A 22,774-nucleotide genomic window follows, 5' to 3' on the forward strand; every position below is an offset into this window, starting at 1 on the left:
AAATAGATAACACCTGCTTCTTGTAACCGTCCATTGCCTATGAGGATGCTTTCTTCTTTGGAGGCTGTTCCGTACCTACTGTACCCTTATTGCTTTTGCGTACCCATGGATTTCTGTGATCTACACATTCAGTATAAATATATGTAGATAAAGTATATAGCCGCTCTGTGCTACTGAATATTGGGTGCTCCTAGCATAGAGTAGAGGGTATCTGTATGTGTATATACCCCTTTATTCATCCTTTTCTAGCACTCTCTTTCGCCTCCACTCTTTTCCATTTCCCCTGAGATCTACACTGGTCAGACCTTATTGCATTCTCTCCTTCCTGCTCTCAATTCTTCTCTGCTCAGTTTTTTACCAATACATCCTCTCTTCTCTCACTTCTCATAGTACTTATTGTGGTTCTCCTCAAATTCTCCTCACTAGCTCGCTGCAGTACAGCGGTAATGATGGTCACACATTATCCTTAAATATAACAATTGCATGTTGAGTCCATTATTGAAATGTGTGTCTGTGTTCCTTAGGAGGGATGCACACATCTCAACCATTGTTGTTATGGGCATTGTGCTGTTGTACCTCTCAAGTGAGTAGTGCTCTGACTTTACTATGGACTCCCACGCATTGATAGCCCTCTCTCCTTTGATTGAAGCTATTTCACTTTACTACCTCCAACAAAAAATAATCTATACAAAGGAATGAACCATTACATTGTTGTATTCATCACTGCTTTCTTGTCCACCTTTTCCCACATTCTCTGTTCACTTCAGGACACTGTAGTGGCTCTCCATGCTCTCGCAACTTATGGCGCTGTCACCTACGTGAAGAATGGAGACATTTCTGTGACAGTAACTCATGAAACCAAAGTCGAGAGTCAGTTCCACGTCGATGATGATAACCGGCTCCTACTCCAGCGTGCCAAGCTTCTACATGTTCCCGGAGACTATACTGTGGAGGTGAAGGGAAATGGCTGCGTCTACACTCAGGTGAGTCATTGCCCATGTGTGCAAAGGGAATAGAGCAAAACCAAGCCTGGGCACTCTGGGTAAAAGTCCTGGAACAACAATGCCCATTGCTACAATGTTGACACTTTGGTAGGGTAGGTTAGAATGCAAACGGGGTACTAATGGTCTATAGGGGCTAATGAGATTGAAGAATGCTCAAAAAATGTTGTATGCTTGTATAAAGACTGCTAGGTGAAGACAAGAAAACCCATCAGCCCACCCATTGGCGGAGCTTCATCATTTGGGATTTGTATATATACTGGTATTCACCAAGTACCTTCCTGAAGGAGATTGCAAGGAATATCCTGGATGAGGATACACCAGTGATGAAAAGCCAGGAGAAAGTTGTAGAAAAGGGCTGTGGGAAAACAAAGTGTTGCAGTGCTCAAAAGAAATGTATATGGTGGTGATGTGATGTTAAAATTGACTATCACGGTGCCAAACAAGGAGCTTTATTAAGAGGGCCAACGTGATGGCAAAATTAAAAGCAGAGTGTTGATAGCATTGCAAACAAATATTGCTATCCAATGGTCTATGTACTGGTCAACATGTTTCAGCCAATCATGGCTTTCTTCAGGGCCTGTATTGATCACTACTGCAACTGTGAAAAAGTGAACTCAATTAACACAAATACCATGCTAAACAAAATATAACATACCATGAAGAGATTCTAAATGGTAAGCGTTGAAGTCATGGTTGAAGGGGATCTTCTCCCAAGTTCTGCTTGGGAGTAGCCTCACCTCACCTGGCACTCGCTCAGGAGAAAGAGGCCCCGCTCTGTCCGTCGGTACCCCCAACCCCTCGGCTCAGTAGGGGTTGGAGGTACTGACGGACAGAGCGGGGCCTCTTTTTCCTGAGCGAGTGCCAGGTGAGGTGAGGCTACTCCCAAGAAGAACTTGGGAGAAGATCCCCTCCAACCATGACTTCAACGCTTACCATTTAGAATCACTTTATGGTATGTTATATTTTGTTTAGCATGGTATTTGTGTTAATTGAGTTCACTTTTTCACTTTTTCACAGTTGCAGTAGTGATCAATACAGGTCCTGAAGAAAGCCATGATTGGCTGAAACATGTTGACCAGTACATAGCCCATTGGATAGCAATATTTGTTTTGCAATGCTATCAACACTCTGCTTTTAATTTTGCCATCACGTCGGCCCTCTTAATAAAGCTCCTTGTTTGGCACCGTGATAGTCAATTTTAACATCACATCACCACCATATAAATTTCTTTTGAGCACTGCAACACTTTGTTTTCCCACAGCCCTTTTCTACAACATTCTCTTGGCTTTTCATCACTGGTGTATCCTCATCCAGGATATTCCTTGCAATCTCCTGCAGCAAGGAACTTGGTGGATACCAGTATATATACAAATCCCAAATGATGAAGCTCCGCCAATGGGTGGGCTGATGGGTTTTCTTGTCTTCACCTAGCAGTCTTTATACAAGCACACAACATTTTTGAGCATTCTTCAATCTCATTAGCCCCTATAGACCATTAGTACCCCGTTTGTTTTTTCATTAGCTAGATTGGGGGATAGGGTGCTCATAGGTCTTTAAAAACTTCTCTCCCCTAGGACCCTTTTACAACTGTTTTTTGATTATGATTAGGTTAGAATGCACACATTTGCTCTTACTTTCATCATGACCCCACCTACACAGAACAGTGTTAGACAAGTAGCCACTCTTTCAAAAACAATTGTGTGTCCTATACTCTCAATGATTGACATAAAGATGGAGTGGATTTCACCAAAACCTACTAATTTGCATCTAGCAGTGTCTATTCATGCACTTTTTGAGGTGCATGTCTGAGTGCTGCTGCCTGAAGCGAAAGAGGGAATTAATGAGTCGCAAGGCGGAAAGGAGCAGGGAACAAGACAGATGTTTGTGAAGACTGACGTGAGGGTAGAGACGGGTGATAGGGAGTTTGAAGAGGTAACCAGGGATAAAGGGAAAAGGATTGTGATGAAGAAGGGTATAGTTTGGAAAGATGAGGATGTAAGAATTGTGCGAAGATTATTATTTTAAAAGTTCAGTATAAGGAGAAGTCTCGAAGAAGAAGATTGGTGCTGAATAGCATGGAAATTAATTCTCCTCTTTTTAGTCTGCTCTTTTAATAAGTGAAGCTGACTTGTTTAAGGCTTGCACTTGTTAATGTGTGCTTTACTGTGGGACTCTCAGCTCCGTGGGAAACAAGGAATGAATAAGTGAAAGGAGGGACAAGAGACAATATTTTACTTCTCAAGGAGTTGGGCAGTCAGAAAGATGCATGTGCCCTGATGATGGATTCCAGAGACAATAGAACTCCACCAAGGGAAAGTTTTGCCTTGAGCTGATGGTCTCAAAGGAGTCAAGAACACATGGCTTGTTTCTGTAATTGTCTTTCAGACCACCCTCCGATACAACGTTCCTCATCCGAAGGGAGACGCTCCATTTGATCTGCATGTCTGGACCGTACCTGATATCTGTGACCAGAAGTCTCAGAAGACCTTTGAAGTCCATGTGAACGTCAGGTAAGTTTGAGTTGGTTTGTCTCAGGGTAAGTTAATATTTGACCTAGTCAGGAACACTCAGACTGTGGTCCTCATTCTGAAGGATTTCAATGCCATCACAAGGTCAGGGGCAGTTTCCTAAAGGTTATCTCAATTTACTAACAAAACTCAGTGTGCTATGGAGCTTCAAGCTTTGAGTCCACTTTTCAGTTCGAGTACCTAATGGGTGTCATTGAGTCCACTTTGCAGTTTGAGGATCTGACTGGTGGTATTGAGCCCTCTATGCAGTACAGGAGACAAGTGCTACTGAGTCCAGTTTGAGGTTTGAGGAGCTGAAAGATGGTATTCACTGAGCCCACTTTGCAGACTGTGGCCCGGACATGTGGTATTGAAGCCAGTTTGCAGTTTGAGGATCTGGCAGGCGGTTTTGAGTCCACTGGGCAGATTGTGGCACTGACAAGCGAAATTGGGTCCACTCTGCAGATTGAGGATCTGCCTGGGACTATTGAGTACTCTTTGCAGTTGATGGAGGTGACACTTATTATCAAGTCCAGGTTGCAGTTTGAGAAGCTGACAGATGGCATTGAGTCCTCTTTGCCACTTTCGAGAGGCTTACAGGTGGAACTCAGTCCACCCTACACACTGCAAACCTGATAGGAGGTAGTGAGGCAACTCTGCAGTTTGATAAGGTTCCAAGTGGTGTTTAGTTCATTTTGAAGACTGCAATCTGATAGTTGACATTGAGTCCAGCCAGCAGCCTAACTACCTGGCAGATGGCACTGAGTCCGCTTTGTGGGCTGTAGACCTAACACGTGGCACAGAGTCCATTTTACATTTTAAAGTTCTTACAGAGGGCATTGTGATCACTGTACAGTTTGAGGACCTGACAGATGATATTTAGTCACTTTGCAGCTTAAAAATGATTACAGGTTGTGTTGAGTCCACTTTGCTAATTGAAAAGCTGATTGGTGTTATTGAGTCCTTGGTGCAGATTAAGGGCCTCACAGGTAGTATTGAGTGCACTTCTCAACCTGTGGACCTGACATGGTATTGGATCCGGTTTGCAGTTTAAGGCACTACCTGGTGATACAGATTCCACTTTACAGCATGAAGACCTAAGTTATACTGATGCAGCTTGTGGACCTGACAGGTGGTATGGAGTGCCCCCTGCAGCCTGTGGACCTGACAGGTGGTATTGAGTGCCTCCTGCAGCCTGTGGACCAGTCAGGTGGTATTGTGTGCCCCTTGCAGCCTGTGGATCTGACAGGTGGTATTGAGTGGCCCCTGCAGCCTGTGGACCTGTCAGGTGGTATTGAGTGCCCCCTGCAGCATGTGGACCTGTCAGGTGGTATTGAGTGCCCCCTGCAGCATGTGGACCTGTCAGGTGGTATTGAGTGCCCCCTGCAGCATGTGGACCTGTCAGGTGGTATTGAGTGCCCCCTGCAGCATGTGGACCTGTCGGGTGGTATTGAGTGCTCCCTGAAGCCTGTGGACCTGTCTGGTGGTATTGAGTGCCCCCTGCAGCCTGTGGACCTGTCGGGTGGTATTGAGTGCTCCCTGCAGCTTGTGGACCTGTCAGGTGGTATTGAGTGGAACTTGCAGCCTGTGGACTTGTCAGGTGGTATTGAGTGCCCCCTGCAGCCTGTGGATCTGTCAGGTGGTACTGAGTGCCCCCCTGCAGCCTGTGGATCTGTCAGGTGGTATTGTGTGCCCCTTGCAGCCTGTGGATCTGTCAGGTGGTATTGTGTGCCCCCTGCAGCCTGTGGACCTGTCAGGTGGTATTGAGTGCCCCCTGCAGCATGTGGACCTGTCGGGTGGTATTGAGTGACCCCTGCAGCCTGAGGACCTGTCGGGTGGTATTGAGTGCCCCCCTGCAGCCTGTGGACCTGTCGGGTGGTATTGAGTGCCCCCTGCAGCCTGTGGACCTGTCAGGTGGTATTGAGTGCCCCCTGCAGCCTGTGGACCTGTCGGGTGGTATTGAGTGCCCCCTGCAGCCTGTGGACCTGTCGGCTGGTATTGAGTGCCCCCTGCAGCCTGTGGACCTGTCAGGTGGTATTGAGTGCCCCTTGCTGCTTGTGGACCTGTCAGGTGGTATTGAGTGCCCCTTGCTGCTTGTGGACCTGTCAGGTGGTATTGAGTGCCCCTTGCAGCCTGTGGACCTGTCAGGTGGTATTGAGTGCCCCTTACAGCCTGTGGACCTGTCAGGTGGTATTGAGTGCCCCCTGCAGCCTGTGGACCTGTCAGGTGGTATTGAGTGCCCCTTGCTGCCTGTGGACCTGTCAGGTGGTATTGAGTGCCCCCTGCCGCCTGTGGACCTGTCGGGTGGTATTGAGTGCCCCCTGCAGCCTGTGGATCTGGGGTATTGAGTGCCCCTTGCAGCCTGTGGGCCTGTCAGGGGGTATTGAGTGCCCCTTGCAGCCTGTGGACCTGTCAGGGGGTATTGAGTGCCCCTTGCAGCCTGTGGACCTGTCAGGGGGTATTGAGTGCTCCTTGCAGCCTGTGGACCTGTCGGGTGGTATTGAGTGCCCCTTGCTGCTTGTGGACCTGTCAGGTGGTATTGAGTGCCCCTTGCTGCTTGTGGACCTGTCAGGTGGTATTGAGTGCCCCTTGCAGCCTGTGGACCTGTAGGGTGGTATTGAGTGCCCCCTGCAGCCTGTGGACCTGTCGGGTGGTATTGAGTGCCCCCCTGCAGCCTGTGGATCTGTCAGGGGGTATTGAGTGCCCCCTGCAACCTGTGAACCTGTCAGGGGGTATTGAGTGCCCCTTGCAGCCTGTGGACCTGTCAGGGGGTATTGAGTGCCCCTTGCAGCCTGAGGACCTGTCAGGGGGTATTGAGTGCCCCTTGCAGCCTGTGGACCTGTCAGGGGGTATTGAGTGCCCCTTGCAGCCTGTGGACCTGTCAGGTGGTATTGAGTGCCCCTTGCTGCTTGTGGACCTGTCAGGTGGTATTGAGTGCCCCTTGCTGCTTGTGGACCTGTCAGGTGGTATTGAGTGCCCCTTGCAGCCTGTGGACCTGTCAGGTGGTATTGAGTGCCCCCTGCAGCCTGTGGACCTGTCAGGTGGTATTGAGTGCCCCCTGCAGCCTGTGGACCTGTCAGGTGGTATTGAGTGCCCCTTGCTGCCTGTGGACCTGTCAGGTGGTATTGAGTGCCCCCTGCAGCCTGTGGACCTGTCAGGTGGTATTGAGTGCCCCGTGCTGCCTGTGGACCTGTCAGGTGGTATTGAGTGCCCCGTGCTGCCTGTGGACCTGTCAGGTGGTATTGAGTGCCCCTTGCTGCCTGTGGACCTGTCAGGTGGTATTGAGTGCCCCTTGCTGCCTGTGGACCTGTCAGGTGGTATTGAGTGCCCCTTGCTGCCTGTGGACCTGTCAGGTGGTATTGAGTGCCCCTTGCTGCCTGTGGACCTGTCAGGTGGTATTGAGTGCCCCTTGCTGCCTGTGGATCTGGCAGACGGTCCTGGCTCTAGATTGCAGTTTCAGGCCCTGAGAGATGGTCCTGATTCAACTTTATAGTATGACGATGTGACTAGTGATACTGATGAAGCTTGAGGTCCTCCAGGTGGTTTCTCCACACAAGTCCATGTTGGAGCATGTCACATGCAACATGGGTGGTGCAGATTAAAGAAATCTGGACATTTACTCCTTCCTCCAGAGGTACATTCTAAGATTCTTTATTACAATGGTGTGGAAATGGAAAATCCTCCAATTTCTGAAGAAAATGCTAACTCCACAGAATTCATGAGCTACGTTTTCTCCACACTAGAGATAGTATGGAAGATGACATTTTGCTGCTAGATTTTCATAATAGCGCATCATTAATATAGCCTTATAGCCGGAAATAGCTGGCTATACTGGCCATTACAAGCCAGAGACGACTTTATGGCTCTTGTATGCTGTAAGGCTATTACAACATTCAGCCCCATGAGGACAGAATGTCTTAATTAAAAACAAAGGGCGCCCGAGGAACATAGGGGGTAGAAAAGACCAAAGACCAAACTCTGTTCTTCAAAGCTGTTGCTGTGAATGATAGGTAGGAAGGTAAATGTTTATTGCATAATTTAAATTAAATGCAATACAATAACTAGTAAAAAGAAACATCCAAATAGATACTAATGATAATAAAGTCTTATCATTCATTAGATAAGAATTCATAAGTAAAACTTTAAAATAGGGTAAATAATTTCTGCTTGGTCTTTAGACATATTCCCACCAGTCAAAGAATGTGATTATGCACCCAATTAATTTGTTGCAACTCCAAGAACAACAGGGCATAGCTGCATCTTTGAGTGCACTTTTGCCCAGGGACGGCTCCTCCATAATGGCGGAGGAGCATCGCCCCACTCATCAGAGCCAGTCAAGGAAAAATAAAATGATAATGAAGCAATATCAGTGTATTTGTCTTTGGATTTGACTAATGTGGAGGGTGGGGCCAGACCGGGCCACGACAGGCAGGTGGTGGCACTTAGAAGTGCGCATGTATGTTTGGCCGGCTGTCCTAGGCAGGCCAAACATACATGCACACTTCTATTTCTCCAACCCTGCTGTGAACGCGGCTGTGTTCACAGCCGTATTGTAGAAATGTCTTAGGCTCACAGACAGCGTCTGAGCAGCAGAGCAGGCTGCTCAGACCAATACAGTTGCTGCTCTCCCAGCAGAGCAGCATCTGGCTTGGTTGAGCAGCCTCTGCCTTCCGAGAGACTTCTGGGACAGATCTGAGGTGGGAGCCGGCTGCTGGTAGCATTCAGAAGCTGCAGGGGAAAAGGTACTTTATTTTAAATTATTATTTTTCCAAAACTGTCTGCACATCCTTCTACCGCACCCCCACCTTCGTGTTTTGGCAGCCACAACTGCTTCTGCCTGCTTCTCGAAAGAGTGGTCTAAAATACTTGTTTCTCAAGTCCTGTAAAGAAGAACATAGACAAAGGGTATGGTAGGTAGTTTGAAGGGATGTGGGGGCCATATTATCAAGAAAAGGCGATACATTATCGTCGCTTTTATCGGCACGAAACTGCTGCTAAAGCGGCGATAATGGGCTTGATAATATGTACTTGTGAATTCCCATAGAAACCCAGATTCTGGTGTTAACCTGCCGAAAAAAGTGGCGATAATGTATCGCCATTTCTTGATAATATGGCCCGTGTAAATAATTGACTGCAATATATAGTTTAAAACCGCATAACTGAGTAAGAACAAATTTTCGTCTACATGAGTAAGACCATGGTTGAGTGTCTGATAGATGGGGAGTGGACAACGCTCGTAACTGTTTATGGTTCAACGGAGGATGACCCCGAAATTTTTCAATTTTTAGATGTGGAGTTAGCTACCTGGGCACCGAAAATTATATTGGCAGGCGACTTCAACATAAAGGTTTCTGAATCATTTTGTCCACCATAAGCGTGGAAGGGTATACTCAGATGTGAGTCCCTTGCTCATTGCACCATCAGGATTCAAGCAAGCCGGGCCGACGACGCCTGAAATGGCAGAAACCGGTCCCCGGAAGCTTGTTTCCTTCCCAGTATAAGAATTGGCTTGGTAGTTTGGTTTGCCCTGTTCCCATCATGCACTGGGACAGGAACAGACTAATTTGCATATAGCCAAGTTCTGAGCTGGGATGGTGCAGTGAGCTAAAAAACGGTGATGGATCAAGCCCTGATCTTTGGACTGGGTAAGAGTGGTCTGCTTAATTCAGGCACTCTGTTCATCACCACCCCCTTTTCTGAATCATTTTGTCCACCATAAGCGTGGAAGGGTATACTCAGATGTGAGTCCCTTGCTCATTGCACCATCAGGATTCAAGCAAGCCGGGCCGACGACGCCTGAAATGGCAGAAACCGGTCCCCGGAAGCTTGTTTCCTTCCCAGTAAAAGAATTGGCTTGGTAGTTTGGTTTGCCCTGTTCCCATCATGCACTGGGACAGGAACAGACTAATTTACATATAGCCAATTTCTGAGCTGGGATGGTGCAGTGAGCTAAAAAACGGTGATGGATCAAGCCCTGATCTTTGGACTGGGTAAGAGTGGTCTGCTTAATTCAGGCACTCTGTTCATCACCACCCCCTTTTCTGAATCATTTTGTCCACCATAAGCGTGGAAGGGTATACTCAGATGTGAGTCCCTTGCTCATTGCACCATCAGGATTCAAGCAAGCCGGGCCGACGACGCCTGAAATGGCAGAAACCGGTCCCCGGAAGCTTGTTTCCTTCCCAGTATAAGAATTGGCTTGGTAGTTTGGTTTGCCCTGTTCCCATCATGCACTGGGGCAGGAACAGACTAATTTGCATATAGCCAAGTTCTGAGCTGGGATGGTGCAGTGAGCTAAAAAACGGTGATGAATCAAGCCCTGATCTTTGGACTGGGTAAGAGTGGTCTGCTTAATTCAGGCACTCTGTTCATCACCACCCCCTTTTCTGAATCATTTTGTCCACCACAAGCGTGGAAGGGTATACTCAGATGTGAGTCCCTTGCTCATTGCACCATCAGGATTAAAGCAAGCCGGGCCGACGACGCCTGAAATGGCAGAAACCGGTCCCCGGAAGCTTGTTTCCTTCCCAGTATAAGAATTGGCTTGGTAGTTTGGTTTGCCCTGTTCCCATCATGCACTGGGACAGGAACAGACTAATTTGCATACAGCCAAGTTCTGAGCTGGGATGGTGCAGTGAGCTAAAAAACGGTGATGGATCAAGCCCTGATCTTTGGACTGGGTAAGAGTGGTCTGCTTAATTCAGGCACTCTGTTCATCACCACCCCCTTTTCTGAATCATTTTGTCCACCATAAGCGTGGAAGGGTATACTCAGATGTGAGTCCCTTGCTCATTGCACCATCAGGATTCAAGCAAGCCGGGCCGACGACGCCTGAAATGACAGAAACCGGTCCCCGGAAGCTTGTTTCCTTCCCAGTATAAGAATTGGCTTGGTAGTTTGGTTTGCCCTGTTCCCATCATGCATTGGGACAGGAACAGACTAATTTGCATATAGCCAAGTTCTGAGCTGGGATGGTGCAGTGAGCTAAAAAACGGTGATGGATCAAGCCCTGATCTTTGGACTGGGTAAGAGTGGTCTGCTTAATTCAGGCACTCTGTTCATCACCACCCCCTTTTCTGAATCATTTTGTCCACCACAAGCGTGGAAGGGTATACTCAGATGTGAGTCCCTTGCTCATTGCACCATCAGGATTAAAGCAAGCCGGGCCGACGACGCCTGAAATGGCAGAAACCGGTCCCCGGAAGCTTGTTTCCTTCCCAGTATAAGAATTGGCTTGGTAGTTTGGTTTGCCCTGTTCCCATCATGCACTGGGACAGGAACAGACTAATTTGCATACAGCCAAGTTCTGAGCTGGGATGGTGCAGTGAGCTAAAAAACGGTGATGGATCAAGCCCTGATCTTTGGACTGGGTAAGAGTGGTCTGCTTAATTCAGGCACTCTGTTCATCACCACCCCCTTTTCTGAATCAACATAAATGGGGCAGATGGATTAGGATTGGGCTCTTTTGGAAAATATAAAGGTCGGAAAAGGAGGGTTAACCAGGCATTACACAGTTTAATCTTAAATAATGCTCTCTCAGACGTATGGGGGAAAAAGAGACTGGATAACAAAGGTTTTACATATTACTCAGCCCCCCATCGAACTTGTGTAAGATTAGATTATTTTTTTGTTTCAAGTACTAACATATCGAACGCAAACATTGAAAGGCTGCCACGGATTCTTAGCGACCATAATCCCTTAGTACTTACAATAGCAACAAAAACTAATGCTAGACAATATACAAACTGGACTTTTGAAAGAGAGCTACTAAAAGAGAAGAAATATATAGAACATATGAATAAATGGATTAGTGATTTTTTCCTCATTAAGGGATAGCGCAGAATTGGGGGTGGTCTGGGACGCTTTTAAATCAGGGGTACGGGGGGAAACGAAGAGCTTTAATTCTTATAAACGGAAGCAGGAACAGTTGAGGAATTTAGAGCTATATGAAAAGGTACTCAAAGCAGAGGAGGATCTAGAAAAATGTGTTTTAACCGGGGGTCCAATGGATAATGCCTTGATAAAACTTGTGAAAGCAAAAGGCGAGGCAGAGAGTCATATAGCTAGCAAAGCAGCGAAAATTTACACTACTAAAAAGGAGAAGTGTTATGAACTGAGTGAGTCAGTAGGGAGAAATTTGGCTACACGGACAAGACAGGAAGAAGCGGTGGGAATAGTGAGAGAAATCAGAGATACATCGGGTAGTGGGCATACAGATTCGAATGAAATAAGGGAAGTATTTAGGACTTTTTATGAGAAGTTATATGATGATGAGTTAGCGGGGGGAGACACAGAGAGAATTAAAGAAGACATGCAGAAGTACCTACAAGAGATCCGGGTAGATATATTGGACGAGGATGACGCAGATGGCTTAGAGGGGGTTTTGCTCACAGAAGAAATTAAGGAGGCAGTATGGAAACTTCCCTCAGGGAAATCAGCGGGCCCTGACCAAATACCTATAGAGTTTTTGGAAAAAGAGCTAATAAAGATCATGCAGTTGGCACAGTTGGGTGACTCAGCACCCAAATCATGGGGGAGTGCGGAGGTGGTAGTAATATTAAAAAAAGGGAAAAATCCGGAGGAACCAGGATCTTATAGGCCTATCACCTTAATGAATGCAGACGTGAAAGTATTCTCCAAGGCACTAGCATCAAGACTTGCCAGAATAATTCACAAAATAGTTAGTTCTGCTCAACATGGATTTATACCGGGAAGAGGGACCACTCATCACATACGCAAAGTAATAACTCTATTTGATGTTACAACAGTCACAGGAGACCCGATGGCAGTAATGCTACTTGATGCAGAAAAAGCATTTGATCGGGTCTCCTGGGATTATCTTTGGTTTGTATTAGAGAGAACAGGTGTTAAACAGGGATATCTTAAAGCAATACAGACTCTATATTTAAACCCGGTAGCAACTGTACGCGTGAATGCTGGCAATACGCGACAATTTCGAATACAAAGGGGTACAAGACAGGGGTGCCCCTGCTCACCGCTTTTGTTCGCTATATATATGGACCCACTAATCCGTAGAATAGAGGCGTCTGAGATGATTATACCTTTAATAACACTTATTGGGCACTGTAAAATCTTAGCCTATGCAGACGATCTTGCTGTAATCACTCCTAATCCTACTAAATCTATAGAGTATGTGGAAATTGAGGCGTTAAAATTTGGAAAGATATCGGGCTATAAATTAAATACATCGAAAACACAGATAATTAAAAATTCTTATACTATCTGTACAGATAACTGAGTGACGCAGACAGGCATATACTTAGGGGTAACTATCTTGGCAGATTTGGACTCGTTAGTAGAGAAGAACACTTCCTCTTTAATTAAGAAAGTGGAGAAAGATTTAGACAGATGGGACAATCTACACATGTCAATTGTAGGGCGGACGAATATAATAAAAATGCTGATTCTCCCAAAATTTTGATATTTATTTAGAGCCATACCTTTGTTATTCGATGTCAAATTATTTAAAAAAATTAGAGTACATTATAAATAGATTCATTTGGGCAAAGGGGAAAACTAGAAGAGCCCTTAGATTTATGACACTCCAGAGAGAGAGGGGAGGCTGGGCAGTACCAGAATTAAAGCTTTATTATTGGGCGGCAGCTCTTCAAAATATGACTGGCTTGCTGGGAGGGGCAGAGCTAGAAGGCTGGAGTGAATTTGGAACACTGGCAATTTATGGACTAACCCTGGGAATAGAAGTGGAGAATGTATTTTTGAAGTTTACAGAGGCTAGCTACTACAAAAAGACAACGTTTAAGACGCTTATAGCAGCATGCACAATTTGGAAAAGCTTTATTAAAAGAGTTGGCTTGGGGAAATATAATGTATACACTAGATTTATAGATAACCCAAACCTTCCACAAGAGATTTTCCCGGGTTTCACATTTAATGAGTGGGAAAGTAAGGGAATTAGAAGCATAGGGGATGTAATGGGACATCAGGGGGTTTTTCAATTCTCAGAATTGCAGGCTAGATTCAACCTACACACCAGGCAATTTTTTAAATACTTACAAATTAGGAGTTTCTTGCTGAGCAAAAAGGGAGGTCCATTGGGATTTAGCCAAGATCCGATTATGGAATTGATTCAATTAGGGGAAGATAGGTTTTATGCTGAACTGATAAAATCAAAACAGGATGATTATGACAAATGGAATGGAAAATGGAAAGAAAACCTTAATATTAGCGGGGAAAGTTTTGTCATCTCTTTAGAAAATGGATATTCTCTGTTATGCTCGGCACCATTGCAGGCGCAACATTATAAAACTTTATATCATTTATATTATACCCCTGCAAAAATAGCACAATGGGGCGGCACCGTGGGTATTAAGTGTTATAGGTGTGGAAGCTTGGAAGCTGATTTAAAACATGTATTTGCAACGTGCCCTCATCTATATACACTTAAAAAAGATATAGAAGGCTTTATAAACAACATATTAGGAACTGAAATTGTGCTAACTCCCGGAACTATATTATTAGGTGTGAATGTGGAGGATGAACAACAATTATCAACCGGGAGGGAATTCTTATTTGTAGCATTATCAATTATGAGATTATGCATAGCCTCTGCATGGATCGACCCTATTCCCCCTACTTTTCATAATTGGTTGGCCAAATTAATAACAACATATAATCTGGAGAAAGAGATCTATGCACGAAAAGGGAAAAGGGGAAGGAAGTTGGGTAAACTAATATGGGGCCCTATTACACGATGGAAAGAGGGTGAAATAGAATAAAAATTTCATGTGAGTAAAATTTGGCTCAGTTAGGACAACTTATAGGGTATTGAATAATACTATTGTAATATTGTGAGGGACATAAAAGGTGGATACTACATAGATGAGCATGATTTAATTGTATATAAGTGAATGTATGGAACATTGTAGAATCAAATTTTCTTTTGACTAGATTAATGTTTTAAGAACATGAACACTGATTTGTGATTATTTTCTAACTGGGTGCTGATCTTATTCGTACTCTTGGTTTCTTCTCTCAATGCGATATATTTTTTTTTTTGGTAACAATGCCGTGTCCTGTATGTAACAACAAAAAAATTTAATAAAAAGATTAAAAAAAAAAAAAAACAGATTCTGGTGTTAACCTGCCGAAAAAAGTGGCGATAATGTATCGCCCTTTCTTGATAATATGGCCCGTGTAAATAATTGACTGCAATATATAGTTTAAAACCGCATAACTGAGTAAGAACAAATTTTCGTCTAAATGAGTAAGACCAAATTTTAGTCTAACCAAAACATGCGTGGTTGAAGATCTATAGCCCCAAATACTAAAATTGGACACATGTTCGTTGTTAGAACTGTTACTGTGGGGCCCGTAGCTCCTCCCCCAAACAGATGTGCAAAGCATGCAATAACTCTAGCTGTTGGTGTCAGTCTGTTCTAAATGTGGCAACTATGTTAGTTTTAAATTCAAGGTTAGTTGTAGGTATAATGATGTAAAAGTTTAATGATTACGGTGTCTCACAGGGCTATTTCTATTAACTGTTAAACAAACCGAGCAACAGCTGTGGAAGGAGGCAGCGGTCAGTGCTTCGTGCTTCCTGGGCTCGGTCATGCTGTATTTCCGTGCTCAGATGAGCCTTGGTGACCCAGGCACTTAGCAGAATTCTCACCCCCCCCCTTCTTGCGAGGCTCCATAGGAACCATGAGATACAGGAAGAGGACATTGGAAGGTTCCTATGTGACCCACAGCCTCTTCCTCATCTTTTCCCTGTCCCATCCACACATCCTAAAGGGACAGGGAACAGAGAGGCGGAGGCTGTGGATCAGGACATTGTAATGTTGAAAGCAGCTGGCCTGTACCAGTGTTTATAGACTGCCATTGCTCCATTATCCTTAAAGGAGCTCTCAACATTCCATTATTCCAATATCGAGCATGAGCATGGCACCTGTGGCATTTTCCTATGGTAAGACCCCATGAGTGAAGAAGAATTAAGGTCTGACCTTCTGCTGGAATATCCTAGCAGAGGCTGAGGCCACCCTGCCACTGAGAGAAGCACCCCACTGGCATCTCTTTACAGACAGTGTGACCACTCTGTCCCTCTCTATGGTTGTGTGTAATAGAAACAGAATGAGAGAGGCACCCCACTGGCATCTCTTTGTAGACAGTGTGGCCACTCTGTCCCTCTCTATGGTAGCACATCATAGACAGAGAAGGAGAGAGGCACACCACTGGCATCTCATTGTAGACAGTGAGGCCACTCTGTCCCTCTCTGTGGTAGTGTGCCATAGACACAGAGTGAGAGAGGCCCACTACTGGCATCTCTTTGTAGATAGTGTGGCCACTCTGTCCATCTCTATGGTAGCACATCATTGACAGAGAAGGAGAGAGGCACACCACTGGCATCTCTTTGTAGACAGTGTGATCACTCTGTCCCTCTATATGGTAGTGTATCATAGTGTTACATCCTGGTAAGGAATTCCAGAAGATTTGTATAGGTTACAGATGCTACGTTTATTCTTCTTAGATGGTTAGATGGGTTTTCCAGTATATAAGTAATCAAAGCCCCACCAGGAGCATCCTCTTTGCTGCTCAGCCCAGGATCCAACTGACCGTCCACTCACAGCATACCATACAATCCAATGACATCACACTCACACTAACATTCCACTCACACTGGCTGAACAGCAGAGGCAGAGAAACAGGGAAGATGTAAGGTAAAAACCTAGGATATAACACATAGACACAGAATGAGAGAGGCCCACCACTGGCATCTCTTTGTAAACAGTGAGGCCACTCTGTCCCTCTCTATGGTAGCACATCATAGACAGAGAAGGAGAGAGGCACACCATTGGCATCTCTTTGTAGACAGTGTGACCACTCTGTGCCTCTCTATGGTAGCACATCATAGACAGAGATGGAGAAAGGCACACCACTGGTATCGCTTTGCACACAGTGTGACCACTCTGTCCCTCTCTGTGGTAGTGTGTCATAGACACAGAAAAGAGAGGCATACCACTGCCATCTCTTTGTAGACAGTGTGGCCACTCTGTTCCTCTCTATGGTAGCACGTCATAGACAAAGAATGAAAGAGGCACCCCACTGGCATCTCTTTACAGACAGTGTGGCCACTCTGTCCCTCTCCATGGTAGAGTGTCATAGACACAGTGTTGTAATCTAATTTATCTTAGTACATCCTCTCAGACAGCTGCCCAGCAAGGACGAATGAGTTGTGTGTGTAGAATGTTAGAATGCCTGATGACAGTGTGATTGGAATGTATGAGAGTGCTTGCTAGTGAGGGAGAATGACAGTTGGGGAGAGTGGGCTGAGGAGCAGTCATGCAGCTCCTGGTGGGATTCCCTTTACCAACTAAGTTACCTTCTTAAGAACATCTATGGAACTGCTATGGATTATAAATAAACCTCTACATGATTATACCACTTGGCTACACCTTGTCATCTATCCAGATTTAACCTTCAACATTTTGGCGACGCTTGGAAACAAACCCTGTGAAATTCATTGGAGGTGAGAAGAATCGTGACATTTTAATGGAAATATATTATTTACATGTGACTAAAGATAGACTAGCAATTTAAGTAAATTACAAGATAAGAAAAGAATGCCCTTGAGGATCCCATCAGTGTCCTTTAACACACGGACAGCCTACTAAAGGCAAATCAACCTTCTTGTAATTATAGAATTTAAAATTTTTAAACAAACATTGCAGTCACATTTTTTGAGTTGCTGATTATTGTTTTCTTTTGACGAGCGCTACAATGTTCTGCAGCTTCAAATTGGTCTCAAAAGATGTTAAAAGAAGTTACCAGCAATGTTATTATCGGATTGTTTATTGAAGTTCTTGCCATCTGCTTAAACTTTATGAAAGATAACATCGGAAGTGCTCGCGAATTTGATTTATGGAAGCATGGAAACCCTGTAAGCTTTTCAGAGTCTGTTGCTCGTTATTTTAAACTCTGACATGTGGGAACATTTTAAATTGAAGAGTGAACCTCCGGAGAAAGGCTCAAATGAAAAATGATGACAAACTTTGAAATTTTATTACTTTGGCATGTCTATAGATTTTACACGCAACTTGTTATTTTAACTGTAAAACAGGAATTTTAAAAAAATGAGAAGCGCGTGTTTACCTGTCATCGAGAGCCCAATGACGAAGTCTCCTTATTGATGTCACAGCATTCTTTGAACTGCTGATACACGTTCTGCTGTCTGTTCTATGACCTTGCGTCAGTAGACGTGACGCCATTTTGGAGAGTTAGTTTTCATTGCGGTGTTCACGCTTCTGGAGGTCAATAAAGTTAAAAGAAAAACGGTGGAGATGCCTGCTGTTCACACTTTGGAATTCTTTTGGAAGCATTAAGAGACATTGACATCTTCCTTTTTATCGTTGTGTGTGACATTTCTGGTACTAATTGATCGGAGCAGAAGGTATTTGAACTTTGACATTTTCATCTAAATCGTCTGAGAGCACAATCTTTCTACCGTGGTGTGTGACATTCGGGACTAATTAATCGGAGCAGAAGGCATTTGACATCTCGGGTGAGACAGTTCGCTCACCGGCATACTTTCAACTTGCTGTGTTTTTTTTTTTTGCAGGAATAGTTGTCATTCTTGTGCTATTTGACAGCATTTTAACTTTGATTTATTATCATTCTAGGTTGGTGATTGTGGTATTCCATGTTATTTAGAATTCCTTGATGTCACTTAGAATGTTTATGCTGTTCTCTTAGTTAGTTGTGGAGAAGATCTACTGAGAGAACACCTCTTCCCACTTGTGGTTGTTAAGCTGTCTTTCTTCAGGAATAAACCTATCTTGAACTTAACCTCTGTGTGGTATACAAATTCTACACAAATACTGGCGACGATTGGGAGTATCCAACTCAAGATTCAAGAAAAACAGCGCTCACACGTCCTTAAACGAAGAGAAATCTACAATTCTTGAACATTTCAAGTAAATCGAGAAATTTTTCATAAAGAACTTCAAGAAAGGTTACCAGCGGTACATTCTCAAGAATCCGACTCCAAAAACGTGAGTTAAAGACCTTTCTTTTCTTTGGATAGCGCTAAAACCATAACGTGATTGTTCCGACCGCATATATCGAGCGGTGCTTGCTATACTTCACTTGAACCTGACAAAACTTGGGGATTAATTGACCAAAGTGAACTAATTTAAGCAAACAATCCACATGTTCAAAAAGAACTGTTTATATTCAAAAGTGGAGAATTACCTCGAGCCTTCACGCACAGTGCATAGAATTTTCCCGTTGTCCGAATTCCGCGAAGTGCATGCTGGGATATCTGACGTCATTACGCACGTCTAAAGCCGCCATCTGGGTGAAGTTTGAAGCTTTACTAGCGCGAACTGAGGAATCTTCGTGTTACTTGAAGAATAAGAAAAATGAAACGGAAGAACAAGCATATTCGTCTTACACATTTTGTTTAGACTTTCATAGGATTTAATCTACAGCAAGTCAATACTACGGTGATTTGCACACCAATACTGTTAATTTTTGTCAAAATTTACATTTTATCGTACAGTTAAAATAAATTAATTCCACTTTTGCCAACTTTACTACAAAATGTCAAATATAGCTGCACCTCCACATTTCCTTCAAGTTGCCGGCGAACCTAATATAGAATGGGATCTTTGGTATCCTATGTTTATTGCATACGTAGATGTTTTGGAAAAGGATGGTTGTTCTGCCAAAAGGAAATTAGCTCTTTTGAGACATTGTATTGGAGGTGCTGGGATAAAAGAATTTGACAATTTACCACCTTTAGAGGAAGCTGGCGATTTAAATGTGTTTGACAAAGCCACAAAACAAATGAAAATTTGTTTTGGTAGGAGAATAAATACAGTAATGGAAAGGTTTAAATTCTATTCTCGTGAACAGAAAGCCGACGAAACAATTGAGGATTATGTTGCAGCATTACGTTCTCTTGCTTGTTCTTGCTCTTTTGAGACTATATCTTACGAACAAGTTCTTAGGGATCAAATTATGATGAAGACCAAGAGTAAAAAGATCCAGGAAAGACTCTGGTTAGGAACGGAAACTACTTTAGCTGCAGTTGTGAATATAGCAAAGGGCATAGAACATTCTGAGTTATTTGTGTCTGAAATTAGAGGGAAGAATCAAAAGACACATGTACCTGAAACTGAAGTAGCAATTGTTAAAAATCAACCCACCTCGAGTGTTTCTAGTAGTAAAAGTAATTTCAAGAAAGAATATGTAAGGAATACGAATGAAAACAAAAGTTTTGTGAAAAGAAATACAATATATTGTTATAGTTGTGGAAGTTCTAACCATGTAGGCAATTACAGAGGTTGTCCTGCTTGGGACAAAATTTGTGTAAAATGCAAAAGAAAAGGACATTTTGGTAACGTATGCAAGTCAGGGCAGAGAATTAATTATATATCACCTGAAGAAGAAGAAGTTCTAAATAGTTTGAATTGTATACTTTCTGTGGATGAATGTGCCCAAAAGAAATTTCCTTCTTGTACAATTTTAATGGATGACAAACCCGTTGAAATCTTTGTCGATTCATGTGCGTGGTACACCATTATTGGCAAGAACATCTTTGAACAATTGTGGTGTCAAAGAGAATTATTAAGCCCGGACATATATCCTGGTGGGTACACCGGACAAAATATTGCTCTAGAAGGATTTTTCTGGGCGAAAATATCTTTTAAAAATAGGGTCACTAGAGCTAAAGTTTATGTCGCTACTAAAGGGGTATCTATTCTTAGTTGGCCTCATCAACGTGATTTAGGAATAAAATTAGACCCAAATGCTAATCCCCCAGTCTACGTTGATGAGTCCTCTTGTACTGAATCTAAAATTGACTCTATGGTGAATTTAACCCTGAATTCACCTAACAATACTAATTTCACTGAGAAAGTTCTAGAAAAGTTTCCTGAAATCTTTAACGAGAAATTAGGGAAATATGTTGATTTCAGGCACAAAATTATAGTGAATGACCATGCTGTCCCTGTTAAGCACAGAGTAAGAAACGTTCCTTTGGCTTATAGACCAAAATTAAAGGAAATGTTAGAAGACTTAGTCAAAAAGAAAATAATTGAGCCTATTGAATCTTCCCCTTGGGTTTCGCCTATAGTACTATCACTTAAAAGTTCAGGTGATCTTCGTTTGTGTGCGGATCTTCGCAGCCTTAACAAGGAGATTTGGATAGATAAACATCACTTGCCTAATATCCATGAATTGATTGCCACATTATCTGGGGCCACTGTATTTTCCACTATCGACCTAGCTAGTGCCTACCACCAGGTAGAGTTGCATGAAGACTCCAGGAAATTAACTGCATTCGTTACTCCCCAAGGCATGTTTCAATATCTACGTATGCCTTTTGGTTTAGCGAGTGCAGCTTCCGTGTTCCAACGTTTAATGAAAGAGTTATTGAAGGAATGTAAAGGAGCAATAGCCTTCCAGGACGATATATTGATCTTTGGGAAAGATAGTTGTGAACATGATGAAAATTTTATTTCAGTTTTAGAAAAAGTAAAGTCCAAAGGTCTTACCTTAAAACTTAATAAATGCAAATTTAGGCAGGAAAAAGTGGAATATTTAGGCCATGAAATTTCAAAGGAGGGTATCAAGCCTAAAGTCAACCATGTAAAATGTATTGTTAATGCACCTACACCTAAATCTAAAGAACAATTACTTTCCTTTTTAGGTATGACTGAGTTTTATGGGAAATTTGTACGTAATTATTCTGATATTGTACATCCACTGAGAATTTTGCTAAAAAAAAAATGCAAAATTTGAGTGGGGTAAAGAACAACAAGAATCTTTTGAAATTTTGAAAAACAAAATTGTTGAAGCTCCATTTTTGAGGCCATACTCAGTAGGTAAAGAATGCATTGTTTATGTTGACGCAAGCAACATTGGTTTAGGCGCTGTGTTGATGCAGAAAGATAGTTCTGGTGAGTTTGTGGTGTCATATGCCTCTAGAGCATTACGTGACGCTGAAAAGAATTACTCAACTATAGAAAGAGAGTTGCTAGCCTGTACATGGGCATCTCAACACTTCAGACAATTTTTGTGGGGGACTAAGTTTTCCTTAAGAACGGACCACAAACCCTTAATTACTATGTTGTCTGCAGGTGGCGGAAGGGTACTTACCACTCGTTTAGCAAGGCTAGCCACCAAATTACAAGAATACCGTTGTGAAGTTGTGTATGTACCAGGACGCTTAAATGTCCATGCAGATTGTATGTCACGTTTTCCTACGAGTGTAGCTGTTGGTAGAAGTGTTGAAAGTGATGTTGCATACTCCATTGCAGATGTGAATGTAATTTTGAGCAGAGAAGGTTCTTTAGTTTTGACAGAGAAGGATTGGTCAGAAGCCATGAATAATGATGAAGTTTTGAACTTGGTTAAAAAAAATTTGACTAATGGTTGGCCTGAAGAAAGGAAACTTTCTGGCGAATTAGCGTCATTTTATAAAGTCAGAGATGAATTAATGTTGAATCAGGATATTGTTGTGAGATCTGATAAAATCGTTCCTCCGCTAGAACTCAGGGAAATTATTTGTAAATTGGCGCACGAAGGACACATGGGTATGTCCACTACTAAAAGGAGGATCAGGGAACATTACTGGTGGCCTGGGGTTGATTCCATGGTGGATAGTTGGGTAAGGAATTGTTCTCCTTGTTTGTCTAGTGACAAGTCTGTAAAAAATGTCACTGTTGAGATGACCCCAATTGAATATGCCAAAGGTCCTTGGCGGAGAGTAGCTATTGACATCATTGGACCTTTCAATTATCAATCCAGCAAAGAGTTGTTTGGTTTTGGTTTTAGTTGACTACTTTTCAAAATTGCCGGAATTGAAGATTGTAGAGAGAATTCCCTCTGAGAATGTGATTGAATTTCTTGATGAAATATTTTCGAAGGAAGGTTTGCCAGAGGAACTTATATCGGGCAATGGTCCACAGTTCATTGGTAAGGAATTTGAAGATTTTCTTAGTAAATGTGGAATTGTACATAAGAAGACCTCAAATTATTTTCCACAAGCTAATGGCCAAGTCGAGAGGTTTAACAGAGTTATCAAGGAATCTTGTCAACTAGCTGTGAAGAGTGGTTTGAAGTGGAAAAAAGCTCTCCAATCGACTTTATTAACTTACCGTCTATCTCCCAACTCTGTGACTGGTTTATCTCCTTTCGAGTTACTACGTGGGAGAAAACCAGGTTCTCGACTTTTGCCTTGGTGGTTAAAAAGTAATTCATCTTACGAGGTAGATTTTAAAG

The 22,774-nt window shown here is 43.3% G+C and overlaps 1 protein-coding gene across 1 annotated transcript in view; it reads left to right on the forward strand.

The window, feature by feature from the left end:
* The window catches only part of LOC144767997 (alpha-2-macroglobulin-like), a 190,053-nt gene that overhangs the window by 156,403 nt on the left and 10,876 nt on the right, over positions 1–22,774 (forward strand). Inside the window, exons 30-31 of the mRNA XM_078651388.1 lie at positions 768–983; positions 3,390–3,514. Coding sequence (XP_078507514.1) covers positions 768–983; positions 3,390–3,514 — 341 coding nt within the window. The remainder of the gene's footprint in view (positions 1–767; positions 984–3,389; positions 3,515–22,774) is intronic.

The sequence above is a fragment of the Lissotriton helveticus genome, chromosome 7, assembly GCF_964261635.1.
Source record: "Lissotriton helveticus chromosome 7, aLisHel1.1, whole genome shotgun sequence".
Lineage (NCBI taxonomy): Eukaryota > Metazoa > Chordata > Amphibia > Caudata > Salamandridae > Lissotriton > Lissotriton helveticus.